General features: G+C 48.8%; 8 protein-coding genes across 8 annotated transcripts; 3 read left to right on the forward strand and 5 right to left on the reverse strand.

The window, feature by feature from the left end:
• Window positions 1–269: 269 nt before the first annotated feature.
• On the forward strand, window positions 270–2,908 carry N7529_003530 (metal cation transporter MSC2; the record flags this gene model as incomplete). The annotated part of the gene is made up of 2 exons (XM_057239057.1): window positions 270–694; window positions 745–2,908. The coding sequence occupies 2 exons, from the start codon at window positions 270–272 to the stop codon at window positions 2,906–2,908; spliced, it is 2,589 nt and encodes an 862-aa protein (XP_057098352.1).
• An 806-nt stretch (window positions 2,909–3,714) lies between these two features.
• On the forward strand, window positions 3,715–4,962 carry N7529_003531 (Male sterility NAD-binding; the record flags this gene model as incomplete). The annotated part of the gene is made up of 1 exon (XM_057239058.1): window positions 3,715–4,962. The coding sequence occupies one exon, from the start codon at window positions 3,715–3,717 to the stop codon at window positions 4,960–4,962; it is 1,248 nt and encodes a 415-aa protein (XP_057098353.1).
• A 531-nt stretch (window positions 4,963–5,493) lies between these two features.
• N7529_003532 (Zn(II)2Cys6 transcription factor domain-containing protein) lies at window positions 5,494–6,717 on the reverse strand (the record flags this gene model as incomplete). Its single annotated transcript, XM_057239059.1, has 2 exons — window positions 5,494–6,585; window positions 6,649–6,717. The coding sequence occupies 2 exons, from the start codon at window positions 6,715–6,717 to the stop codon at window positions 5,494–5,496; spliced, it is 1,161 nt and encodes a 386-aa protein (XP_057098354.1).
• An 825-nt stretch (window positions 6,718–7,542) lies between these two features.
• Window positions 7,543–8,531, forward strand: N7529_003533 (RTA1 domain-containing protein; the record flags this gene model as incomplete). The annotated part of the gene is made up of 3 exons (XM_057239060.1): window positions 7,543–8,258; window positions 8,312–8,386; window positions 8,441–8,531. 3 exons carry the CDS (start codon window positions 7,543–7,545, stop codon window positions 8,529–8,531), a joined length of 882 nt encoding a protein of 293 aa, XP_057098355.1.
• Window positions 8,532–8,978: 447 nt separating this feature from the next.
• Window positions 8,979–9,696, reverse strand: N7529_003534 (putative ubiquitin conjugating enzyme; the record flags this gene model as incomplete). The annotated part of the gene is made up of 3 exons (XM_057239061.1): window positions 8,979–9,232; window positions 9,297–9,389; window positions 9,540–9,696. 3 exons carry the CDS (start codon window positions 9,694–9,696, stop codon window positions 8,979–8,981), a joined length of 504 nt encoding a protein of 167 aa, XP_057098356.1.
• A 381-nt stretch (window positions 9,697–10,077) lies between these two features.
• On the reverse strand, window positions 10,078–11,245 carry N7529_003535 (uncharacterized protein; the record flags this gene model as incomplete). Its single annotated transcript, XM_057239062.1, has 2 exons — window positions 10,078–11,025; window positions 11,090–11,245. 2 exons carry the CDS (start codon window positions 11,243–11,245, stop codon window positions 10,078–10,080), a joined length of 1,104 nt encoding a protein of 367 aa, XP_057098357.1.
• Window positions 11,246–11,249: 4 nt separating this feature from the next.
• Window positions 11,250–11,507, reverse strand: N7529_003536 (uncharacterized protein; the record flags this gene model as incomplete). The annotated part of the gene is made up of 2 exons (XM_057239063.1): window positions 11,250–11,405; window positions 11,454–11,507. 2 exons carry the CDS (start codon window positions 11,505–11,507, stop codon window positions 11,250–11,252), a joined length of 210 nt encoding a protein of 69 aa, XP_057098358.1.
• A 616-nt stretch (window positions 11,508–12,123) lies between these two features.
• Window positions 12,124–13,283, reverse strand: N7529_003537 (carnitine:acyl carnitine antiporter; the record flags this gene model as incomplete). Its single annotated transcript, XM_057239064.1, has 4 exons — window positions 12,124–12,786; window positions 12,846–12,862; window positions 12,934–12,982; window positions 13,035–13,283. 4 exons carry the CDS (start codon window positions 13,281–13,283, stop codon window positions 12,124–12,126), a joined length of 978 nt encoding a protein of 325 aa, XP_057098359.1.
• Window positions 13,284–14,430: the final 1,147 nt, after the last annotated feature.

Consider the following 14,430-nt stretch of genomic DNA (forward strand, 5'->3'; position numbering starts at 1 on the left):
TACGTAATCGATAAGGCTTTCACGTGATTCCCCTATAGATACGAGAACAACCTTGGGGGACAATTGATGTCTCCGACAAAGTGGCCAATCTTCTGTTTGGAACAGGCTCTTATTGATTATTTCGCAAATCAGATTGCTCTTCATATTTAGTGTGCAATGCTGTGCTTGCCGACTTACTGATCTGAGCACTTGCGCTCCACTCTCCATATCTTGGCGGTGATCTCCTATCCTGTTTGTTGGATCTTCCTGCGCATTGCGAACAGTCAACCATGTCGACGGGGGTGCCGTCATTCAGTGTGGATTCTATTCCTCCCAATGCAAACAATCACGGCCATAGTCGCGGCCGCGGTCACTCTCGCGCCAATCGATGGGCGCAACCTCCGCCCCTCCCCCAGCCAACCTCAGTCCACCCTCATGAACACCTAGAACCGATCAATTCACTAAATTCGAACTCTCCATACGGACATATACATCACGATTCGGATCACGGTCACCACAAACATAGCCATAGTGTGTCATCAATCCATCATGATCATCATGATCACCACGATCACCACGATCATCACGACCATCATGACTATGATCATGATCACCATGCGCTGCACGACCACCACGATACGAGAGTTTCTGATGGGATCTATGGAATGACGTCTGCGGATACCAATATGCAGGCCGATGAGAGCCCAGAGAAGGTGTATGTGAGCTTGAAACTGCTTGAAGAGCAAGGACTAATTAGTGTTATAGCCAGGAGCTCTTAACCGGCACACTTATTATGTTGCCATGGGTTGCATTTTCCTGGTATCAGAGACAATGTGCCCAGCGAGGAGAGACGGCCGACGCAGATACCCTCGGCACCATAATAAGCATATCTGTTGCTCAAATCAACCAAAAGACGTGTCTTTTGACAGCGATTACCCTAGTTCTCTTCGGTATCGGCCAAATCCTACGGTTTCGTCCATCAAGCCACTCGACACTCAGGTTCCCAACTGTGAATGTAAAAAGTGCTCAAGCCTCCATTTCACAAATAATCTCAGTTGGTTTGCCTATATTTGCAGCGCTGAAGATCGGCGGCTTCTTGGTTGCTTTTGCGCTGCTTCTTGCAACCGCATCAGGGGTCCCAAGCGTCATCAATGGAGACCCACGCACTCGAGAACGATATGGTCGGAAGATGTTATCTATCGGCCTTCTCGCAGTGGTTGTTGTATTGAGTTACCTCATCCTGAACAATTCCTGGGACTCGTCCCCGACTCTTGGATATATCGCACTTTTGGGTTCTGTCTTCATTGCCCCTCCCCCATTCCCCTCTCTTCGGCACAATGGACCTATCCCTGAACCGGGGCTCGTTGCTCCACAGGCCAAGGCTTCAAGTCATGACCACTCGTCTGTGGTGGTCACGACTGACGCGCCATTGGCTCTCATAACCGGCTCCTCCCTTGCACTATTGACTGTTCTCTTTAATCAAGGAATCGTCTTCAGTGCATCAGATTTGATATACATCATTGTCCCTGTCAGTCTCTTCGCTGTTTCGCTTGTTGTCTCGCAGCCTGCTAGTCTCCGCTCACCGACAAAATCTGGCCTCGCGATCTGCACCGGAGCTGCAGTTTTCCTGTGTTCGCCACATATTCAGGATGACCTGCTTGTGGTTTATTCCACACGTGCTATCTTGGCGATGGCTGCTTTCTTCGCCTCCCGGAGAGATGATAGTCATTTGCATCTGGACACGCACGCGCATAACCATACACACAGTCATTCGCACACCACCTCGGAAGTTACGGGGATATCGAAGTGGCTCCTTCATAAAAGCGAACCATATCCATTGTTGCACAGCATTTTGAAGGAGAAGGACTCTCGTAGTATCTTCTACTTCATGTGCCTGAACTTCACCTTCATGCTTGTCCAACTATCATATGGGTTTATGACAGGCTCACTAGGTCTCCTCAGTGACTCTATTCACATGTTCTTCGATTGTCTCGCGCTTGTTGTTGGTTTGTGTGCTGCTGTCATGAGCAAGTGGCCTCCGAACGCTCGATTCCCTTACGGCTACGGCAAGGTCGACACACTATCAGGATTCGCTAACGGCATCTTCCTCATGATTATCAGCGTGGAGATCATTTACGAGGCAGTTGAACGACTGTCATCAGGAAGCGAGATGCAACGTCTCGGTGAGCTTTTAGCCGTCAGTATTGCTGGTCTTGCCGTCAACCTGGTCGGGATCTTCAGCTTTGAGCACGGCCATGCTCATCATGGTCATGATCATGGCCACGATCACTCTCATGGCAATGAGAACATGCACGGAATCTTCTTGCATATTCTCGCTGATACCCTTGGGTCAGTGGCAGTCGTGATATCAACCATCCTCGTACACTACTCTGGATGGTCAGGCTACGATCCATTGGCCTCTTGCTTCATTGCCATATTGATCTTTGCCTCGGCCGTTCCTTTGGTGAGCAGCACGGCCAAAACCTTGCTGCTTACCCTGCCAGCCGATACGGAGTACAACGTTCGGGAGACACTCGCCGGAGTCAGCTCCTTGAGAGGCGTGATCAGTTATACAGTGCCGAAATTCTGGCTTGATGACACAGGAGCAACGTCGACGGGGCACGGTCACTCTCATGACCACGCTGACCACGGAAATTGCACGGATAGCCATGATCATGGTCACGGCCACACCCACAGCCAACATGATCATGGCCATGACCACGGCCACGACCACCATCATGACCATGAGAAAAAGCCACAAAATGTTTTCGGAGTGATTCACGTGATTGCTTCTCGTGGTGCAGATCTGGAAGACGTGCGCCAACGAACTGTCGACTATCTTAGAGAGAAAAACATGGATGTTCTGGTCCAGGTCGAGCGTGATGGAGATGCACGCTGTTGGTGTAGCGTTGGAAACAAGGGCTTCTGATAGGTGATAATCAATGTTTCACCCGTGATTAAGTCGCCTTGAAGGCGCCAAGATACGAGGTGTTCTCAGATTGAGGTTTATATTTCTTGTACAGACAAGATTGGATCGGTTCGCCGACTGGAATATACCAATCAGCAGCACATAGTCTTCAAGCCTTTGGTTTCATACAGGCCATATATCCCATCAAAATTTATGCCATGCATCTCCCTACCTCTCATCACATGTAGACAGATAGACTACCTAAGTATCAAAATCCGTGAAGCTGACGTTTGTACGACCCGTTTGTCGGCTGTGAGCGGCCTTGAATGGAATGCCATGCTTCTAAGTTGCTCCGAGCCCCTGCATGACTTTTAGACAGGGGTCACCCATAGCTGTGGGTGTCCCCGGACCAGATCTGTATTGCTACACGATGCTCAGGTCGCACAATCACGTTGAACCTCGGCTACATATGGTGCTAAAGTCCAAATGCATCCTAGTATCTGCCCAATAAAAAATTACAGCGCTGTGTCATTGTATATCTTTGATATTGCTCACGAATCGAGGCCAGAGGTTACTACCTCCAGGGCTGTTTGAGCAATAGGTTCAGGAATACCTAGGTAGCCGGCCAGGTCGGTGCAAATGGAAGAGTGACATTAACTCTGTGCTACCACCTGAAGTCCTCAGGTGGGTTTGAGAAGCTATGTCCCGGCACTATCTATATATCTGCCGACGTTGGTCTCAGTGAGATCGCGGCATTCCATATTACCATTGATCTGCGAAGAGTATCTATCGGCTTCACCTACTCAGTTTCTAATTCAGTCTGTCCAATGTCACCAGCTTCGGCTTCGAACACATCCTGCTTTGATGAAGTCTTGCGAGGAGGATATGGAAAGATATTTGAGTGGCATACAGTCTTCCTCACTGGAGGGACTGGATGCTTGGGGGGCTGTCTCCTCTATAAGCTCGCTCTACAGCTACCGACAAGCAAAATATATGTCTTGATTCGCGGTGACTCTCAGCGGGCTATTAAAAAACTGGAACAGACGATGCCAAATCATGTGCAGGCCATATTGTCTACTGGTAAAGTGAAATTTGTGGTTGGGGACATCAGGTCGGTCAATTTTGGGATCGAGTCGTCAATCCTCCGACAACTACAAGACCAAGTGACGCTGGCCATCCACACTGCTGCGAAGATCAAGCTCGAAGGTCCCATCCGCGATGCAGTTGAGATCAATTGTCTTCCTGCATTGGAGATGGCACGGGTTGCCTCACAATTCCGAAGACTCAAACTCCTCGTCCAACTTTCGACATCATACGTCAACAGTCATCTTCCTGATGGCCCAGTCCTAGAACGGATATATCAACTGGGAGGCGAAGAAGACCCAGAAGAAGAACTGGCATCCATGCTGACACTGGACAAGTCGGCACACGGAGCTAAATTCTCATCCAGTTATACTCAAGCCAAGCACTTGATGGAACGTCTCCTACTTAATCGCTTCCCACTTCTTCCAATCTTACTGGTTCGACCAACGATCTTCGGGCCTGCAATTAGACATCCGTACCCATTGTACGGATCAGAAGACTCCACGCCCCTCACGAAGTTCACTCGACTCTGGTTCTCAGACCGAGGCACGACACAAGTCTGGCATGCCACCGAAGGCCACAAAACTGGCACAAACATTCTAGACGAGATCCCAGTGGACTTCGTAGCAAACGCCTGTCTCCTCCATGCAGCAGCGCGCACGACAGGAATCGTCCAGATAGGATCCCAGCTCTACCACCCAATAACCTTCGACGAAGTCTTCCGACTAGGTCTCGACAACGCCAAACCGGAAGCCCGCCGAGACTTCCCAAAGATCATTTTCACGAATGATCGCAGCGAGCCACAGTGTTTCCTTGCCGAGTTGATTCAGGTTGGAACTCGGAACTGGCTATTTGATTGTGGGCGGTCTTACTGGCTCAAGCAGGTTGGTGGACCGTTAAGTATACAGGTTTGCAAGCACGAGGCGGATAGTTTGAATTTGGTGCGCACGCATGATGTTCTTGGTACTGGGAAGGAGAAGGCTCGTATTTGAAGGAGGGTGGGAGGTTGGACAGTCTGGCAAAGTATAAATGTGTAGGAATGGTCAGATTGAGTGTATGTAGGCTTGCAATGCATTATTTACAAATTTTTCCAATGAACGCCGATATTTGCGAGTAGTAGGTAGGTTATGTAGGGCTCTGATGGTTTTTGGAGCTTTCGGTGGCCCGAGATTTTGAAGTGACTGGGGCTTTTCAATGGGTGTCCCGGGATTAGGGGCAGCAGCAGTGAGGTCTAGATTGTCCATTATGGTATTCACCATTTTAGGCGGCTAGTTCGAGTATATTTGCAGCGTGCACTCGTTTCCTGGGCTTCAGCTAGCTTTGCTCATCACAGGGAAGGTTCTGAGCACTGTAGCTTTCTCCAAACAAGATTTTGATAACGTATCACTGGGCCCGAGTCAAGGCCCTCGAGTGCCCAGGCTTTGTTTGGAGGTAGTGTTGATATCCTAGCTTCCATCGTATAGCGATGAAAAGAAGCGAGGGTCTCAAGACCAGAAAATGCTAACAGACCGCAGCAAGTTGACTCAAAGTCCCATCTTTTTCTGCGGCCAAGCCACGGCCTTTTCCCACTGAGCATCTGCAGGCTGCAGTGTCTCCAAGACTTCAGACACCAAGGCGCGGCCCGAATCTCGAGCCCACCAATGCTGGTCGTTGAGTTCCCCGAGTAATACGCCCCAATGCATGAGAATCAACAACGCCAAAGGCTGCCGGCGGCGGACATTATCCACGAATTCTTTATCGACCATAGCCAACCAAGCCAGAACGTTAGCGGCATCCACCGAATCGGCAACTCGCATTGAAAAATGGCGCAAATAGACAATGGCATCTTTGTTGATCTGGTGCTGATCAGGGTCGATACTGGCGAGAGTCTCATTGTTCAAAGTACCCAGTAGCTCCAGAGCAGCATGGGTATCGTCGTCTAATCCAACTTCCCCGGTATCCCAATAATTCCTTCGGCGAGCAAAAAGCTCTAGTTTGATCCACGATTCACCGATTCGGTGGATCTTTTTCACGCCTTGCAGGAGTTCAAATACCACGACGATATTCTCAGTTATGCTTGAAGTTTCTCCACGGGTAGAGCTCGCACGCGGTAGTGCAATGCCAATCACGGTGGTGATAATGGACTGTGCCAAGACAGCCTCGCAGTTCATTGGGTTGATATGATCAACAGCAAACCGGTATGGGGCGAATGTAAGATTGTGATACTGCAATGCAGTATCGATATACACCAAGGAAGCCGGCGGCCCAAGTGTAGCGGCAATGTGGAGAGCCCCCAATGCCAAAATGCCATTCATCAGGAAATCATATTGAAGAGCCAGGCGAGGAATGGCAATTTGCCAAACATAATGACCAGAATTAGTGTCGCACAGGCTCTCGTACGTCTCTGTGGAGAACTTGTGCATCAGCTCTAGTTCTCGCACCCCTGAAACATTTGTTGGAGTGGAGGCTGCTGGACTAGGAATTCCCAGTGGTTGCGGGGGACTGGGAAGTACAGTAGGCAGCGGGGCCGGGGTCTGACCTGCTCGGATACCAGCCGGCCGAGATGGGGCTCTCAGGTATGTGCATGAAAGCTCCCGGGAGATACAATTTGAGCACGGAGGCCCCTTTTCGTCACACTGCGGCTGTTAGTTCATGGTCGATGTAGTGGAGCCCAGTTATGTCATATGTCGGAGACTGACCTTGACACGACGTTTTTTGCACTGGTCACAGCCCTGACGAGACTTGGTATGCGCTCTTCGAGGGGCCATCTCGGAGACGGGACCTAGAGTCCATGTAACCAGTCGGCTTGAATCCTTTCAAGATGTGGAAGAGTCCAAGCGCGAAAGACAAGAGTAATGCGTGGGGATGTCACGTGGACGTAAACTATAAACGGATTATGTCTCACGACTTTCTCTTCATATATTTCTTCTTTCTTTCTTCGTTTTGATCTTCTTCGTCTGTTCCAATAGGTATGGTACTTTTTTGATTCTAGTAGCCTCTTATTATCGGCAATATATGATGCTCCTCGAGTAAGCCGAAGATCCCGGTACCCCCGTCATTATGCACAGCCGTTGCACAGCCGCTATAGGCAGCATTTGTCCCTGCATATAAGCCATGGTATGAAATACGAACGGCTTTGAAATCAAAACTTTAGATCTCGATTGATATCTAGAATCAGAAAATGGATCTCGGACCCAAAAAATGACAATTCCCCGACAGGATCAAAGCGCCTTGATAGAAGTGGGCCCCGTGTAAGCGATGGGACGCGAGAACGAGAACGAACGAAAACGAGAACGTCAACCAATGGCAATGCAGTGCGAAGCGGTTTCATCCTGTTTTGGACTCCACTACTCGCTGTCGTTGTACCTTGGCGCGGTTCAAAAAAGTTCGAGCTGCCCGTTGAGGTTGAATAAAAGTATGGTTTGAATTGTTTCTTATGGAGCTATTAGTGTCAGCTTCCTATTACCCCTTTAGACGATTTTTACTTATTATATCAACAGTCTCACCTAATCTGGATCTTTCTTCTGTCTTAGTCTTTAGTTCTACTTATCCTTGCTTACTCTCTCTCCTTTCCATCACTCAATTACTTCAAGATGGCGAGTTACGCGACTTGCCATGAAGTTAGCCCTCTTTGCCCGGTTGAGGCTACAACAAACGGCTACTACCCTAATCTTGGTGGAAACATCTTCTTCGTCGTGTTCTTCGGTGTTCTCGGAATAGCGCAACTTGGACTCGGTGTTTACTATCGAACATGGACATTCTTAACAGCTCTGCTTATCGGTACATTCATGGAAATGGCCGGATACATTGGCCGAGTTCTTATGCACGATAATCCCTGGTCCGCACCTGCATTCAAGCTACAGATCGTGTGTCTGGTTCTGGCACCCACCTTTGTCGCCGCGGGTGTCTACCTGACCTTGAAACATGTCATTCTGAACCTTGGACCCCAACATTCAATCTTGAAACCGCGCCTTTTCACCTGGATCTTCATTGGTTGTGATATCGGATCGCTTGTCCTACAGGCTGCAGGAGGTGGAGTGGCTGCGGCCGCTGGAAATGATGACATGGCCATGCTCAAGGCCGGAGACGATATTATCATCGCCGGTATCGCCTTCCAGGTTGCAACTATGGCTGTGTGTGGAGTCTTTGCCCTCATTTTCTTCATCAGGGTGTTCAAGCGTGGCGATGGGTTTGCGGGAGAGAAAAACCTTGACACTGGTGTTTCGTCCGTTGTTCCCAAACAGATGCCATTCCTTGTGGGCGCCGAAATTTTCGCCTATTTCACTGTGTTGATTCGGTGTATTTATCGGTAAGGGAAAACGATCTCATGGAAGCAAAATACACTGCTAATCCTAATTGCAGTATTCCGGAGATGGCTGGTGGCTGGGGAAACCCTTTGATGCAGAAGGAAAATGAGTTCCTTGTTCTGGATGGAATGTAAGTCTATATAGCACTCACAGTATGTTCAAAGAACCCAGCTAACACCTCCAGGATGATTGCGCTGGCTTGCTTGGCCTTGACCATTTTCCACCCTGGCATTTTCCTCCCATCAATTCGCACTGCCTCCAAAAAGCACACCTAATAAATTTATTGCTTTGTTTCTTCCCTTTTGCATGACACCTGGCGTTATTTGAGATAATTCGGGAGGCACTTCTGATGTCAGAACTTGATGTTTTACGATGATGGGTCCCACTTAGGGTGTGATGTACATAGATGTGTGTACATAACCATTGGACGCTCCGATTTTAGATAATAGACCCCTTGAACTGGATACACAGTGCTGCATTTGAAATTCCTATATTCTGAGGCTCATGATAAATCCCTGTGAAGCAAATATGTGAAACTCCAGTTACCCAGATTATGAAAATCGCAAGAAATGCACCGTGAAGAACCAGAGATCAAGAGCGAGGCGAACACCGTTACTCGCTCGCTCTATGCAAAAACGCCGTTCATAATAGATGGGACGAAAACAAACGCCCGGCAGCCCTACGAAATCAGACGAAACCTCGCCATATCAGTGTGGAGGGATTCATTCCTCCAAGCTAGCGCGAACACATTTTCGCACGCGCTTTTTGAACTCAACGGGGTCTTCGCGCCATAGTCGGGCGGCCTCGACATTTGCCGGGCTCTCATCGTTGGGGCTGGAGAGCATGGAAATGACGGAGAGCAAGATGGTCTCGGGGGTCTGGACAGGCGACCAACGTTCGGCGGCGGACTCATAGCCGTATTTATCCTCTTCGGGCGGGTGCAGGATGGAGATGCAGACATCACCATTCTCATAAACTATTCAATGTGGAGGATGAGTATACTATCGCTAATTGGTTAACTCAGAGTGTAGGAGACCTACTGTTAGGGTGGAAAAGAGGAGATTCGAACTTCATCTTAGGAGGAAGGTGGGGATAGTCGGTAGGAAATGAGAGACGAGCACGGAAGTTACCACCTATTTAAGCAAACATGTCAGTATTCTTTCTCTATGACTCGGCGTTACGATCTATATCCTCGGGTGCCGTTGCCGTAACGCCGCCAGAGCCAAGAGCCGATTTGAATAGACTAGACATGACCCGGAATCAATACCGGAATCAATACATACCTCCGTACAGCTTTACATCATCTGAGATCATGAGCATGACCTCCCATTCGAAAACATTGTTGTCAACCAGGCCGCAACTGATGCCCGGGATGTCCTTATCGGACTGCATCTGCTGCAGCTGGCGGGAGAGCATGCGACCAGCGGGTGAAGTCGCCATAATGAGGTTTGAATGCCAAATAGGATCTGCAAGAAGTAAATGATAGTTGAAGCTAAGACGATCGAGATAATCAAGAGAATCAAGAGCAGCAGGTGAGGGGGGGTCTTTGCAAAATTGAAGGCGGTGTGGCTAAAGCGGGGGTATATGACCAGATGGGGGAGGCGGTATAGTTTTATAGGCATGTAATCACTTCTGAGGACTTTAAGAAGGCTACTATGTGCATATTTCGGAATAATTTGTGAATACAATTGATTGCCTAGACATAAGTGAAAGCACAAAGAGGTCATTATATAACCGAGAAATCGATATATCAAGTGCAATTCCAAACATAATCTGGATGCTCATTGTCGCATAGAAAGTCCATAGGGTTTCGTGTGAATTTTACTCCCAGCTGATTTGGAATCCAGGGGCACCGGATTCGGAAGGTTTGGCAGTCTTAAACATCAGGATGACTTGACCACCGAGCAACAAGGCGGCAAGAACACCAACCGCCACCTCAATGGCAAGGGTCTTACCAACAACCTTAGCGAAACGGACACGGGCAGCCCAGTCAAAGGTAGTCCAAGCATCCATGAGACCGATCTTGCCACTGCCACCGGTGATAGCAGGGCTAACTTTACCACCGAAAGAGCGGTCGAAGGGCACGATAGTCTCATCCTCCTCGGGAAGCATGGAAGCAGCTACACGAACGAAGATAACACGAGCAGGTATGGAGATCACGAATGCCACGATAGCAGGAATGACAGTAACTCCCATGAAGCGGTACAAGGCGACCATAGGAGGAACATCGTCACTGGCGCTATCGAACCAGCCAGCAAAGCTGGCAAGAGACATAGGCAGGAAGAAAGCAGCGGCAGTGAGAACATCCTGGAGGGCAGCAGCCGGGGCAATTTTAATCCAAGTCTTGTAGCTTGGGATGCGCTGGTAGAAGCGCTTAGGAGAGGGTTCGGAGATAACGATATGAACCCAAGCCATCTGCCAAGTAGCCAGGAGCACGCTCAGGAAAGATTGGACGAAGACATGGCCCAAAAAGGAAGTAGTGGAAATAGGAATAAGCGAAGACAGGAATCCAATAACACCAGAGTAGGCCATGAACATGGCCATTCCACGGAACCGGGACCAGAAGCCGGCGCGGGAGCGCAGGTGCTTCACGGCAGTGCGCAGCTTGCTGGTGATAGGCTTGGGAGGGGTAGGAGTGGCTAACTCGGCATCTTCTTCATCGTGCGGCTTGATCGGGTCGGGATTGGAAGCAATCCGCACATAGATATCTGGGTTTGTATCTTCGACCGCGGCTAGAGTGGCGATCACCATTCCATAAGTGTATTCAACCTATTGGATGTTAATATAATTATTATAATAATTATGGGACTGGGACGGGAACATAAGCACTTACACTCCAGAAAATGAGACTAATCACGACAACGGTGATGAAAAAGAGTGCGACCAAGCCTCCATTAGGCTGACTGGTCTTCTTGTCGGAAGGCACCTGGAAGCTGCTCATAGCAGCCTCAGTGCCACGACGCATGAGATGACTAGTAATAGCCGACATGATCCTAGATGATATATCTACCGAATATAGATAGGTATACAACGTAAGGGTATAAAACTGATGGAAGTGAAGTGAGATACGAGGGGAAGCTGGGGGCTTTTATCGATACAAAGACCAGGCAGCACACCACTAGCGCCGGATCATGACGGTAACTGGTACTCTGGTGGTACTTAGCGTTTGCTATTGCTCCACATACATATATACGTACCCAATTGGTATTGTTTTTTTTTAGTACAGCCTTGTCCGACTCGACTTCAAACATTCTCTTTTCACTTTTCTGTTTTTTTTTTTTCCATTTCAATCGACTGAATGTATGCTCAATAGAAAAGAAAAAAGAACAAAAAGAATTCTTCCACTTGAACCCCAAAATAAATATAGAAACCTCCCTAATCCATCGGCGTCCCATTGCTCCGATCGGGCTATTGGCCCCCAATAATCTGTTAGCGCTTCGCCCGGTCGAATTTCTGTAGGCTGCAAATGCGCCACCAGTCATAGGCGAGGCTGGCCCAATATTTGAACACTTTTGATAGGTTCTTTTGTTCATAGCGTGAGGTAAAAAGGGTCCGAGTGAGCGAAACCCCGAATTGAGCCTCAAGTGATTCAGGCAAAGTGGATATGACATTTCATTTGCCTTCATGATTGCTCTCAAATTAGAAGACCACATAGTCGAGCTCTCTGATTGGTTGGTAATGAAACATTGCAAAGCTTGTACATTTTCTAGCTCTCCTTGACACAAATATAATCTATCAATATCGGAAATGAAAGGTCTAGAATGAAACCAATGCCAATCAAGCGTCAAATAAAGCATGGTCAACAACCATCCGTAGATGGGACAGAAAACGCTGCAAAAGACAAGGTATCTACACACTTTCTTAAATCTAATCGAAGAGCTTCTTCATGCCCTTGTGCGCCAGCTCCACGCCGAGGAAAGTGGCAGCGTTGGCAGGCACCGCACGAGCCAGAGCAGGTCCGAATCCAGGGAAGAAGGCCTTGAAACCACCGCTGCCATAAATAGCACGGATGGTACCACCGATAGTGGGCTTGCCAGGCGCACTCTGCAGGCGAGACTTGACGGTGTCAACAGGGAAGACAGGAATCCACATAGCAATACCGGCAGCACCACCAGCAGCCACAACGGCAGAGAGAGAAAGCTCGCCGGTAACATTTCCATCGGCATCCTTAGGGGTCAGCGATCGCTTAATATACTCGTACGCAGCGAAATAAGCAGCCGAACCAGGACCATCACGAGCCAGAGTCATAGCGCTACCACGGAACACACTGCGGATACCACCCTCCTTGTACAACTGGCGCACGACATCCATACCACCGGCGTACTTGGGCTTCTCACCGGGCGCAAGAGTCTTCTGGCCCTGGATCTGGAGGAGAACCTTGACGCGCTCAAAGGGGGCCGTGATCAGGGTCATGGGAATGGCTGAGAAGAATCCGGCAGCAGAGATCTGGGCGATGGAGTACTGCGGAGTGTCGTGTTTCACAGGGACGGTGGAGAACTTATTCACGAGCGTCTTGCCCACATCGTAACCCTGCGATCGTTAGTGTGGTTCCGACCGTAGATCACGATCTCTAGCTTGGATCAACGTACCCAAAAGCTAACAGCGACTATGCGACAGAAATATGAGCTTCAGTTCGAACCAATTGGCGAAACGAGATTCATTTGAGCTGGAACTTACACATGGGAGTTACTCCAACGAGCGGGGCAGAGACACCAGCATACAAACCCTAGAAAGACATTAGTACCACGCCAAACCACCAAGACTGCGTGTGGACCTACACGAGCCAATCCCTCACGAGCGACTGTCCTCTTGACCACATCCATAGCACCGGAGTAAATACCCTTCTCGGCGGTCTGCAAGCGGACCTTGACGAGATCGAACGGGTGTCCAACAACAACAGCGCAAAGACCACCAGCTGCACCAGCAGCTAGAGAGCGCAGCTGCACAATAGTCTGGTTGACGGCCTTGGCCTCGGCGACCTTGAGCTCATCTTTAAGTTGCTGCGGGGGAGAAGTGGATGTTGACATTGTGCGGGCGGGAGCGGAGAGGGTTGAGAGAGGGAGGGAAGGAGAAAGATAGAGTGAAAAGGAAGGTATAGAAAGATGCAGAAGCAACAAAACCAGAAGAAGAAATCAACCGAAGGACTCGAAAAAAGGTATGACGGAGACAGGCCGAAGCCGAAGGGCGGTTTGGCTCGTCTGGGGAAGATGTGCCTCGGCTCGGCTGCGGAGAAACCGGGTTCCCGTGCAGCGTATAGCAGACAGTATATGTATACCTATACTAAAGAGATCAATTGTCTGTCTTTTGGGATATTTTGAGATAGAATATGAGATGTTGGAAAGGTGGTGAATCTAAGTTCTTATGATGTCGGTGACCTCCGAGCGCAGTCCGGGTGAACGGGAAAAGGCTCAACCACTCCATGTTTCCCCGCGGAATAAAGGAAGTCCGTCTATTGTAGCTTGAAATGGATGGATGCAGGTACTCATAGGTTGTATACATATGTAGGTATATGTGAATTATTATAGGGGTTACTAACTAACTATAGAAGAGCACGTAACTAGTTATATGTACGTACAAGGTAGACACCGAGGACCATAATCACATGAAAGCCCACATGCTTATCAGTTTGATAGTGAAGCCCTAAGTGGGCATATTACATTTGGGCATTCATAGACTTGATGATAGTTATTCTCAATGACAAATGCAATGGTTTTCATATGAGTTCTTTGCAACACATCTGCTCAAATTCGTCAGGCATACCTATACCACATCCAATTGAATCCAAGATGTTCGGGATCTCCCGAAGAAAGCAATTCGAGCAGTCCGCCGTTATCCAGGGCTTGATCGAACGCTTTTTCGGAAGAGATTCCTCTATCAAGTCCCTTTCATCGTCGCTGTGTATGCAGCCAACTCCGTAACAGCAGTATACTTGTGCCAACACTTGTTGATGATCTCGTCAACCAGAGGATCACCATCTAATTTCGGCAACTCCATGTTCTGCAGTAAAATTACAATCTCAGGTCCACGCTCATAAGGTCCTCGGCCAGACATCGATCGTTATAAAACTGAATCACACTGTACCTGTTATACAAGGTTAGCTTCACCGCTAATCTTGCTACGTACCTCTACCTCATCCTTATGGTCATAATGATTAAAGGCGGTTACAAAAACACA

The sequence above is a fragment of the Penicillium soppii genome, assembly GCF_028829465.1.
Source record: "Penicillium soppii strain IBT 18220 chromosome Unknown utg000004l, whole genome shotgun sequence".
Lineage (NCBI taxonomy): Eukaryota > Fungi > Ascomycota > Eurotiomycetes > Eurotiales > Aspergillaceae > Penicillium > Penicillium soppii.